Here is a 12,341-nt window from a genome sequence, read left to right on the forward strand (position 1 = left end):
ATAAACTGTCTTGGTTAAAAACAGAAGAGAGGCGCCCCCCCCCCCATGCTTTACTGGGAGAAGTAAAATAAAGCAGAATGGGAATTATGACGCAAAAGGAAGGTCATGGCTGATAATGGGTGGGTAGAAGGAAGTCACAGGCATTTCAAGAAGATAATACGCAAACTCCCAAGTCCCCTCTGGGTTTGAGAGGGTGGGGAAACCACTCTGTGCATCTGTATCCATCTGGGCACCTGTTCATCAAAATTGGGTACTGGTGATTCAAAGCAGCCTCAAAATGGTCAGAAACCCAAGCTCATTTAAAAAACCCCCACAAAAAACCCCCACACAGCTCATTCATTTTTTCAGATATTAGAGGGTGCCTATAGTGTGGGACGCGGGTGGCGCTGTGGGTTAAAGCCTCAGTGCCTAGGGCTTGCCGATCGAAAGGTCGGTGGTTCGAATCCCCGCGGCGGGGTGCGCTCCCGTTGCTCGGTCCCAGTGCCTGCCAACCTAGCAGTTCGAAAGCACCCCTGGGTGCAAGTAGATAAATAGGGACTGCTTACTAGCGGGAAGGTAAACGGCGTTTCCGTGTGTGGCTCTGGCTCGCCAGAGCAGCAATGTCACGCTGGCCACGTGACCCGGAAGTGTCTGCGGACAGCGCTGGCCCTTGGCCTCTTTGAGTGAGATGGGCGCACAACCCTAGAGTCTGTCAAGACTGGCCCGAACGGGCAGGGGTACCTTTACCTTTACACAGTGTGGTCTCTCCAGGAATGCTGCAGATTTTTGCTGCCTATGCTACTTCTGACACAGTCAGGCAAAAATGTTCCTTTTAAACCAGGCCTTTGGTTGATAAAATTTACATCCTATGCCCTTTGTGTTTTTCTGTGTGGTGGTGGTAGGGCTACTGGGTTGTTGTTTTCATTTTTATTACGTATTTTGTGGTTTTATATCTTGATTTTATTCTGTGAACTGCCCTGAGACCCCTGGGTATAGGGCGGTATATAAGTCCAATAAATAATAATAATAATCCCACTAGTTGGTCACCAATGCAATAAAGTGCAGGGGGCAAGGCTTCTCTCTCCTGTGGCCCCAATCTCTCATTTCAAGCAGGACACGAAATAATTCTATCCCATGCCAAAGGGAATTCTTAGCTCCACACACATCACCTCCCATCCTGTTTCCCCCAAAAGAGAAGGGTCTCCAGTGCAGTAATGAAATGAAACCAAAGTGAAGACAGCTCCTGTAGATATGTCCATAGATTTATTTCTTTAAATCACTTTATATATTTATACTATTTTTTCCCCAAAACAATCCATCCGACACACTCACACACGCCCCCTCCCCACCCCTGATCCCAGGAAAGCAAATGATTGAGATGTCAAGCTGCGTCCCAGAGCAAATGTCCCAGGATCTGCTCGCAGAACTAAAGTGGCTAACAGCTGCCAGATTCACTTCCACCCAGGCTTCCACCATATTCTGTTGGGTGCAAAGATAACTGAAACAGAGGTCACTTTATGGCTCTTTAAAATGCACCCCACACGAGGATGGGGACGGGGAGAGACAGAGAAGAGGGAAAGCGAAAGAAGAAGTCGTCGCAGGCAGAAAATAAGTGGGAAGGATTAGGAGAGAGCGGCAGAAGGCGAGAAGGGATGAAAGTATCAGAAAGAACAAACAGAAAGAACAAACTACATGCAAGGGGGGGGGGGGGGAGAGAGAAAGAGAGACTGGGAAAGGGGGAAGGGATTGCACAGAAAGACATCCAGGTTGGAGAAGAAAGCATCACACGTGGGACATCTGCCGTCCTCCCCAGCCAAAGGTCCTGCTAGTTCGACTTGGACCAGATCTTTGCACTGCCTCTGAGCCTGCAGAGAAGGAAAAGGTGTTAGAATGAGCGCCATCAGGAATTTTCGCCTAAATTAGGGATTTTATAGACACTACGTGGTTAATGGGATGTGGGTGGCACTGTGGGTTAAACCACAGAGCCTAGGACTTGCTGATCAGAAGGTCGGCAGTTCGAATCCCCGCCACAGGGTGAGCTCCCGTTGCTCGGTCCCAGCTCCTGCCCACCTAGGAGTTTGAAAGCACGTAAAAGTGCAAGTAGATAAATAGGTACCGCTCAGGCGGGAAGGTAAACGGCGTTTCCGTGCGCTGCTCTGGTTCGCCAGAAGCGGCTTAGTCATGCTGGCCACATGACCCGGAAGCTGTACGCCGGCTCCCTCGGCCAATAAAGCGAGATGAGCGCCGCAACCCCAGAGTCGGTCACAACTGGACCTAATGGTCAGGGGTCCCTTTACCTTTTACATGGTTAATAATCACCGAGCGCCAAGGTGAGGGAGTTGAACTGTAGGCAAAACACAAGGGTGTGGGTGTCTCTCTGCTTTCCTAGCCCATGTGTAGAGAGAAGATGGCCAGCCTTGAACAGGATTCCACCTCACCCTTTGCCTTTGGAAGCCTTTTTGCTGGCCTGGCGCTGGTTGGTACCCGGAGCCGGTTCCCGGAGTTCAGAGAGATGCTGCTCAGGATCCTGGGATGTCGCTGCGGCGGCGGCTGCTGTCGTCACTTTAATTGTCTTCTTCAGATTTGCTACCTGCTGGGGCAAGAGGGCAGGGGGAGTGGGGAGGGAAGAGAAACAAGGAGAACAAAATTAAAGTGCCCAATTGAAAGCAAACAAACAACAACAAAGTTCATTATCCTGGAGGCAAAATAACCCCTATGTATGCACCAAGAATACAGGAAAGTTCTCTCCTGGCAGCTCAAGGAGAAGGTAGCTAGGCAGTGCCCCACCAGACTTAACTGAGGGATGTTATCTTCTCTCAACAGCCCATCCAAGGTGTACAATTTCTGATTTAGGAGGGATCTGTCTCTGCAAATGTTGCTACAGAGTTCTCTGGTGTCTTGCACAGTTTGCTGCAGGGACTTTCCATTTAAACTGAGGCTGCATATTTGTGCGTCATCTGATGTCATAATGATGTCAGATACTGATGATTAGGTTGTCAAAGTTGGCCCACAGGAGTAGGAATGATAAGGATATGGCCTGCCAAGCCAAGAAAGTCCCACATCCCTGCTCTACATACACTTTATGGCAGGTTAACTAGTGCCAGTGTACTGGAAGAAGCAAAGATCACCAGGGTCGAAATGATAATAATAATAATAATAATAATAAATTTTATTTATATCCCGCCCTCCCCAGCCGAAGCCGGGCTCAGGGCAGCTAACAACAATTAAATAATCAAACAATCAAACATTCTAAAAACATTCCATTATAAAAATTAATTAAAATCAAATTAACGGCAACCGTTAAGCAAAATTCTGTGCAGGTTGCCAGAGGAGGGAGTCAGGCTGGGCCCTGACCAAAGGCCTGGTGGAACAACTCTGTCTTGCAGGCTCTGCGGAAAGATGTCAGGTCCCGCAGGGCCCTAGTCTCTTGTGACAGAGCGTTCCACCAGATTGGAGCCGCAGCCGAGAAAGCCCTGGCTCTAGTTGAGGCCAGCCTAACCTCTCTGAGGCCTCTGATTCTTCAACATCAACTTCATGGGACTACAGTGGTACCTCTGGTTACGTACTTAATTCATTCTGGAGGTCCGTTCTTAACCTGAAACTGTTCTTAACCTGAAGCACCACTTTAGCGAATGGGGCCTCCCACTGCTGCCGCTGAGTGATTTCTGTTCTCATCCTGAAGCAAAGTTCTTAACCCGAGGTACTGTTTCTGGGTTAGCGGAGTCTGTAACCTGAAGTATATGTAACCTGAAGCTTATGTAACCTGAGGTACCACTGTAGTCATGTTGTGGGGTGCCCGATTATCGTCTTCCAAAGCAACTACTCTATTCCCAACTTAAAAATGGAAAGTGTATTGCTGGTGGTCAACAAAAGAGGCTCAAAGAATCCCTCAAGGCAAGTCTAAAAAAATGTAGCACAAACACCGACAACTGGGAAACACTGGCCTGCGAGCACTCCAGTTGGAGAACAGCCTTTACCAAAGGTGTTATGGGTTTTGAAGACGCTCAAACCCAGGACGAAAGGGAGAAACATGCTAAGAGGAAGGCACGCTTGGCAAAACCCTCACCATGATCAACTCCTGCCCGGAAACCTATGTCCCCACTGTGGAAGGATGTGTGGATCCAGAATTGGCCTCCACAGTCACTTATGGATTCACTTTTGATACCATGTTTATGGAAGACAATCTTACTCGGCTACGAGTGATTGCCAAAGAAGAAGAACGAATTGCATCTCTGAGTTTAATTCATTTGGGGGAGAGTGTACCGTAGCTGCTCAGTGTTCCAGGACTATAAATGCAGCATAAAACCCTATGCTTCACCACCATGTTAGATACCTCAGTCCTGCTCACTCACCTCGCTCTCAATCTGCTGCTTGAGACCCAGCTGCTGCTCTTTGTGCTGATTAGCCCGGCTCACTTGTTCTTCGATGCTCGAAAGGACGACCTCACAGCCCTGGCACCTGTAAGAGGCAGGCAAAAGGTGAACGAGGCAGGACAGAGGCCTACGAAGCAGCCTGATAAGAGAAGCACAAAGGCTTAGAGAAGAAGGAGGAACACAGGCATCAAAATACAATTCTGTAGAATTATAGGAAGCAAAGAAGTGAGAAAGATGACGGAAGAACATGGGATTTATCATACAGGGCTGCAATACATACATAAAAATGCCACCATATGCTTTTTAAAGGTTTTGTCAAGTAACATTTTTTATGGCCAAAATATAAACATTGTAAAAAAAAATTTAAAAAATGCCACGATTAGGTTTTGCCACGGCTAGGGCCAGGGTTTTTTATGCCACAATCCCGCTGAAAAAGCTCAGGGTGCAACCACCGAAATTCAGCTTCTGAAGCACCTCAGTTTTAATTTAAAATAAACCACAAGCACACATACAAAGTTGTTAGCCCTTACTGCTATAGTGTAAGCTTTTACTGTGCAACCTTCCAGAGAACAAAAGGGTCGCAAGATACAAATCCCACAACTAAAACAGAAACTTAAGCAATAAACATAGAATTCAAATATGCCAATGGGCTTGTACGATATCGAAACATCCCTGCAGCGGCTCACTGCCAAGTCTGAAATAGTTTTTGCTCAGGTTCTAGAGGCTGCCAAGGTACAGAAGGAAGCCCTATGGGTCACATAAACACCTGAAACTTGGCTTTCCTGAAATGAAATTGAACTATAAGAGGGCTACAACAGCACATAGAAATTTGCTCAAGTAAAGAACATAGTATGTAAGGTGGAAGGCCTTCCAACTCAGAAGCGCCACAAATACAAATTCACGGTGCAAATGTGACCCAGTGGTTCTTAGCTATCATTGATTGTGACAGCTTGTATAGTGCATTATGGAAAGCAAAATGCCACGAAAGCTCATCAGAGGCTGATGAAAACAATAGCAGCCAAGGAAGAGGTTCTATTACACTCATATTTTCGGTACCAGCTGGGGGAAAAAAGATTTAAAAATAATTATCAATAGGTGTTTTGGTTAAAGCCCAATCTCAAAAGTTTTAATATCAGCTTGTGGAGGAACTGAGGATCTGTGTAGCCAAAGTAGGGTGCAAGGTATCGTATTTTTCGCTCTATAAGACGTACCAGACCGCAAGACGCACCTAGTTTTTGGAGGAGGAAAACAAGGAAAAAAATATTCTGCATCTCAGAAGCCAGAACAGCAAGAGGGATCGCTGCGCAGTGAAAGCAGCAATCCCTCTTGCTGTTCTGGCTTCTGGGATAGCTGCACAGCCAGCATTCGCTCCATAAGACGCACACACATTTCCCCTTACTTTATAGGAGGGAAAAAGTGGGTCTTATAGAGCAAAAAATACGGCACCTGATGACCCATACCATAACACAGTTTTGATAACTGGCTATCTGGGGTGTTTTTCTGATTCTTCAGCATGGCATTAAGTACATGGGTTGTAGTTAAGGGGAGCCCCATGCCTGCCCCAATCTAAGCTGCTGGAATACAGCATCAGCAAAATGTAAGCCTGGGTCCCTGGTATCTGAGGGCTGGACCTTCTTCCACCTGCTAACAAGCAGTGCCAACAAGCTTTTGTTTTTTGTTTTGCAGCCTGGGAATCGTCCCAGCTTTTGTTTTTGGGTCATACATGTTTCTGATCCTTAAAGTAAAGAGAACATACTGCTTTAAATGCATTCTTGTAGCTTTTTGCGGAGAACTAACAAAGGGAGAAGGGGGACGCGGGTGGCGCTGTGAGTAAAAGCCTCAGCGCCTAAGGCTTGCCGACCAAAAGGTCGGCGGTTCGAATCCCCGCAGCGGGGTGCGCTCCTGTTGTTCAGTCCCAGCGCCTGCCAACCTAGCAGTTCGAAAGCACTCCCGGGTGCAAGTAGATAAATAGGGACTGCTTACTAGCGGGAAGGTAAACGGCGTTTCTGTGTGCGGCTCTCTGTGTGCTGCTCGCCAGAGCAGCGATGTCACGCTGGCCACGTGACCCGGAAGTGTCTCCGGACAGTGCTGGCCCCCGGCCTCGAGTGAGATGGGCGCACAACCCTAGAGTCTGTCAAGACTGGCCCGTACGGGCAGGGGTACCTTTACCTTTTTAACAAAGGGAGATTTTCAGGAATTACAAAGTTTGGTGTATGAAGCCACTTAGCCATTCTCACATCATAACACAAAACAGTTAGTAAAAAGAAACACATGGTGGGACACTGTGGAGCACCCAAGGAGGAAGAAAGAGTTGCTATTGTTAGATTCCGCCCTGCAATCAGGATTACGTCTAGCTCCTCCTGTCAGAAGAACTCAGCTACAGGGTGCCCCACTGGTCTGCATTTGGCCCGTACACGTTCACAGACTCTTCCTTACCATTCCTGAAGGGTGCGAGTGATGGCGCTGAGTTCCTCCCTGCGGATGTCCCTCCCAATGCTGTAATCGACCTCTAATCGCTGGTTGCGCTGGTCCAGGCTCCCCCGCAGTACGTCTGCGTACACGGCCTCAATCACCAAGTCCTCCAGCTGACGCACATTCTTCAGCTGCAGCTGCTCCAGCAGCACTGCGTACGGAATGCACTGTGGGCGGCGGTGGGGACACAAGCTGGCGTGAGGCGCAATCCCCCCAAATCATGAGGAGGACAGGCAATAGAACAAGAGGCACATAGATTACCTTGAGCTTGGAAGCCAACGTGACGACAGACAGATGGCGCAATTTGTTCTTCTGAGCCTCTGTTAACGGAGGCAGATTCCCAGCTTCAGCTGCTCTCGGGAGACAAGAAAGAATAGCTATTATCGCAGCAGGTTCAGCTTTGGATTAGGTTCCACCGTCTCTTTCCATGCTCCATCTTTTTTCCAAATGTCTACTGCCCAGTACTTTATTTTTGGGTCAGTCTCAGAAGCCCTGCTCTGAAACTGCCAAGGTGGGTTCTCCCCTTCAGCAATGGACAAACATTTACATGAGCAGAACACATACATACACAGTGATTCCCCCCCCCCCAACCATCCAGTAATCCTACACACACACACACTTTTTGGGATATAGACCCTGAAAGCAACAAATCCAGAGCAGGCCAGCAAGTCTAAATAAATGCAGCTTCTGCGTTTCAGAACATCTACCCACCCCATTCAAATACTGTTTGATGTTATCGCTACCAGTAAAGGTAAAGGACCCCTGGACGGTGAAGTCCAGTCAAATTGGACTATGGGGTGCAGCACTCATCTCACTTTCAGACCGAGGGAGCTGGCGTTCGTCCATGGGCAGCTTTCTGGGTCATATGGCCAGCATAACTAAACTGCTTCTGGCACAACTGTGACGGAAGCCAGAGCACACAGAAACATCATTTACCTTCCCACCACAGTGGTACCTATTTATCTACTTGCTTTCAAACTGCTTTCAAACTGCTAGGTGTGCTTTCAAACTGCTAGGATGGCAGGAGCTGGAACAGAGCAACGGGAGCTCACTTCATCACGGGGATTCAAACCGCTGACCTTCTGACCGGCAAGCCCAAGAGGCTCAGGCGCTTAGACCACAGTGTCACCCGCATCTAACCACCCCATTCAAACAATATTTGCTGTTATCGCTACCACTCCAGAGCCTGCCCAAGAACTGAGAGCCATTCTGCTTATTTGCAGCACAAGCCCACCGTACTTGGCCAGAGGCAGTAGAAAAAGGAGTTGCAACAAAGAAGGGGAGGATACGAAAATAGAGACGACAGAGCAGATTTGCGAGATCACAAGCTATTGGACAACATCCACAATACTTCAGTATCCAATGGCCCCATTTTGTATCCTCATCTCCTTTCTGATCTATTGAAATGTCACCCACATCGTTCTGCAATTCTTGATCCTAGGCAGGATTGGTCCTGAGCCGGTACACCCTGGTTTAGGATAAAGGTTTTTATTTTATTTCTCCAGATCCCTTAATTGCATTGGCTCTGCTCTTGCTTTTCTATACCTTCCCTCACAATCACAAATGACAGTTCCTGTTTCCCAAGAACAAGAGAAAACATACCTAAGTAATCTGAGTATGTCCCATACGCAAAGACTGTGAGCAGGCGGAATACAGCGGCGAACTCACTGTCAGCTAGCTGAAGGGAAAGGGGGAAGGGGGGGGGGGAGAAACACCAGTAGAAACATATGAGAAATGACAAACGTTCTATTTGCTTACAAAATCCTTTCCAATCTGTCTCAAAGGGAGCAGAAGTTTAATTGCTAATGAAACTGAATTTTGTCCTTGCTCTTTTATTACACAGGTTTCTTGCTCACAAAGGTTGTGAGCAGTGAATATTGTGGGCCTGTCTCACGAACTTCCACCCCAGCTGGAACTTAGGCCAAGTTCTCAGGAATACGGTAAACCTCTGTATGGGCTGTACCACTCTAGACAAAGGTGGGGGCTCACAAGATGTAGCGTCCCTCCATATAATAATTTTACAATCCCTGTATGCAGAGAACTAGATGCTAGGCAGAAGAGTTCTAGCGTGGTCTTCTCTTAGAAATGCCAGTTTTCTATCATTTATTGACACGTCTCCACTGCAGCCCAGAATAATCCATTCAAAGGTCTACCACCTCAATGAGAACCTATCAGTGTGTGTTAGTTGCACACACTCCTCACAACTTTCCTCATCTTAAAGGTAAAGGGACCCCTGATCATTAGGTCCAGTCATGACCGACTCTGGGGGTTGCGACGCTCATCTCACTTTATTGGCCGAGGGAGCCGACATACAGCTCCGGGTCTTGTGGCCAGCATGACTAAGCCGCTTCTGGCGAACCAGAGCAGCGCACGGAAATGCCGTTTACCTTCCCACCGGAGCGGTACCTATTTATCTACTTGCACTTTGACGTGCTTTTGAACTGCTAAGTTGGCAGAAGCAAGGACCAAGCAATGGGAGCTCACCCCGTCGCGGGGATTTGGACTGCCAACCTTCTGGCTGTATTTTAGAGGTGCTCAAATTGCAACTTTTTGTAGCTGAGAAAATGCAATCCCTGCTCAGCCAGAAAGCTTACTGGATGACTGTCACTCAGCCTAGCCTACTACACAGGAAAATGGGATAAATTTATAATCTAGCCAGATTTTCAAGAAGGTTGAGAGGGTGAAGAGCAGAATACCTACTTTTCCTCCCTGCCACCACAGCAAGCTTTTCTTACTATGTATTAGGATTCTGTGCTGCTGTCATTGAAAAGTATTTAAAAGAACACTGTATGACAGCTTAGGAAAATGATATACTGGCAATGGCTTCCATATTGACGTCTCTGGCAAATGACCCCTAAATATCAGTTATGGACCTTCTAAGCACTGCCGAGGATGCACCATGTAGAGCACTAGCTAGTCCTCACCATAATTCTTGCAAACTAATAGCATGCCAGGGAAGACACACGCCACCCATCGTGAGGGAAAATCAGCAGCCCTACAGGGAAGCTTGTGTGCCATTACTGATGACCTCATTCCAGAATCCCAGATGGCTTTCAGGAACCCCAGGGCTCCACAAATGCTGTATGAAAAGCACCTATACATAGCATGCTTTCTTCCATCATTATGGGGAAAGGCCCCTAATCCCCATTCATTACTACACGCCAGTTTGGAGCAGATAGTCAGTGAGAAACTTGCTGAAGCTGCTCATTTAAACCTAGCGCAGAAATAAAGTTGTCAGGTGGTGTGAAACACCGAAATCCTGCTTTGTAGGGGAAATATATACTTTTGTAGAGGTATATATAAAAATAGATAGGTAGATAGATAGATAGTGCTATGTCAGGACTGAGAGAGACTGCCTTGCCTACCCTAAATAGAGGTATGAAGGTTTACTTCAATTTGGGGGGAAGGGAGTGGAGTCCTTCATCTACCTGCTTAGAGCACTCTAAGGTTCCCTAGGCCTTCGTCTCTCACATCTCAGAGCTCACCTCGCGAACGTTGGGCATGTCCAGCAGTTCCCCAAAGACGTAGATGCCAGGGGCTTCGAGCACTTGATGAATGAGGCTGGCCAGGGCAGCTCCACGGGCAGATTTCGCCAGCAGCAGGAACTGCTCCTGGTTCTGCCCCGTCACCTTCACCTCGGCTGCCATGATGTCACCAAGTCAGCCTGCTTCAGGGCCAGACCGCAGCCTCCACAAGCTAAAGGAAGGAGCAAGTTGGACAGCTGAAGCTTTCCCTCCCATTCTTTCCCCGGAACAAAAAATCCACGTTAAACATGTACAGTGGTACCTTGGTTTGCTTATGTCTTGGTTTGCATACATGTTTTGGATTACAAACACGTCAAACCCAGAAGTGCGTGTCTCGGTTTGCAAACATTTTTTGGATTACAATCCATTTTGGGGTGGGGGGTTATAAACAAAAATTTTTTGGAGGCCCCATTGGCAAAAGCGTGCCATGGGCTACAACCTGTTTTGGTTTACAAACGGACCTCTGGAACGGATTATGGTTGTAAACCAAGGTACCACTGTACATTTACACAGAATAGGAACACAGAATTGTACCAAGACTAGTGAAGTGAGGTGAGAGAATATAATTCTCTGCTAGAAAATCATCCAGAGAATATTCTCCACAAACTGTAAATTCTAATGTAAGAACCAGTTTTACAACCCACCTTTAAAAAAATCTAGTAAATAATAAGTCAAGCTCATATAAACAGAAGCTGGACGGTAGAATTTTTTTGGTTAACTCCTTAACAATCCAGGTAGCCAAAGAAGGCTGCATTCCTAACCCGATCCCACCCATGTCCCACTTAGTTGGGAGCAAGGCCCGCTGAATTCACTTGGGCTTACTTCTGAGTAGACATGGTTAGGGCTATGCTGCAGTTTGCACCCTGCCAACTCAGGGCTGTGTGTAAGGTAATAAAGAGCACACGGGCAGATCCGTTTGGGCATGCAGGGCCTGGTCCAGGGAAAGGAAAGGTAGGTGGTGATGGGGGAAGGAGAGAGAGTGGGGAATGGGGGGGGGGGGCGATGCAGGAGGGCACCAGCAGGATCAGCGCAAAGAACCTGAGGGATGGAACAGGTGGTAGAAAGGGAGGCCCACCACCTGCTTTTCAGGCACAGCTGTCAACTTTTCCCTTTTCTTACGAGGAATCCTATTCATAATAATATTAATAATAATTTTTATTTATACCCTGCCCTCCCCAGCCAAGGCCGGGCTCAGGGCGGCTGAGATGGACTTTCCCTTAAAAAAAAGAGAAACGTTGACAGCTATGTTTTCAGGTGAGCAGTCCAGGGCCGGTCCAATACATTTTCGCGCCTGAGGTGGACCCCCAAAATGGTGTTCCACTTCCCCAATAAGGAAAAAGGGGTGAGGGAAGACTACATTAAGAACAAGGTGCGGGTGGGGAAAATAATGACATTGGGGTCTGCTCCCCCTGTGGATCCTGTCGCCTGAGGCGCTCGCCTCACCTTGCCTCGTGTGTGGGCCAGCCCTGAATCAATAAAGGTCAAGATCCGGATCTGCTGCCCCTGTGGATCCTGCTGCCTGAGATCCCCTCTCCTCTTGCTTCATGGCTGGGCCGGCCCTAGCAGTGGGGGGCCCAGACCCACCTCCCTCTCTCAGGTCTCCTCCTCCACCCCCCCCAGGCAGAGGAGACAACCGCTTGCCAGGCCGCTCCCTACCTGAGGACTTTCCCTTCCCCGCTGCTGGGGAGACCCTCTCTGCCAAGAGACAGACCACTTCCGGGTTGGCGACGTCACAGCTGCCCTCCAGGCCACGCCTCCTCGCGCCGCCGCCTCATTGGCCGGCTCTTCGCTTGGCCACGCCTCTCTTTTCCCTCCACGGCGGAGTCGCTTTCGGAGCGGCGAGGTCGCCTCTATACAGGGGCTTCGGCCGTGCGTCTATGTTTGCTTTCATTTGGGCGGGAAATCGCCCGTAGATTTCCCCTCACGCTTGAATAAGGGCCGTTTGCCTGAGGGAAAGTCCTGTCCGGCCAAGATCATATTAGTGTATTTTCTT

At 48.3% G+C, this 12,341-nt stretch overlaps 1 protein-coding gene across 2 annotated transcripts; it reads right to left on the bottom strand.

The window, feature by feature from the left end:
* Window positions 1-1,223: 1,223 nt before the first annotated feature.
* On the bottom strand, window positions 1,224-12,132 carry COPS7A (COP9 signalosome subunit 7A). 2 transcript variants are annotated; one of them, XM_083420646.1, is made up of 8 exons: window positions 12,005-12,132; window positions 10,310-10,520; window positions 8,427-8,502; window positions 7,086-7,174; window positions 6,789-6,991; window positions 4,332-4,437; window positions 2,418-2,569; window positions 1,224-1,844 (listed from the first exon to the last, which is right to left on the bottom strand). In XM_083420646.1, exons 2-8 carry the CDS (start codon window positions 10,469-10,471, stop codon window positions 1,805-1,807), a joined length of 828 nt encoding a protein of 275 aa, XP_083276772.1. In that variant the 5' UTR covers window positions 10,472-10,520; window positions 12,005-12,132; the 3' UTR covers window positions 1,224-1,804. The 2 variants fall into 2 exon arrangements, with proteins under 2 accessions (XP_083276772.1, XP_083276773.1); XM_083420647.1 differs by having other exon boundaries at window positions 11,792-12,048.
* Window positions 12,133-12,341: the final 209 nt, after the last annotated feature.

Source organism: Podarcis tiliguerta (assembly GCF_965153285.1).
Source record: "Podarcis tiliguerta genome assembly, chromosome: 17".
Lineage (NCBI taxonomy): Eukaryota > Metazoa > Chordata > Lepidosauria > Squamata > Lacertidae > Podarcis > Podarcis tiliguerta.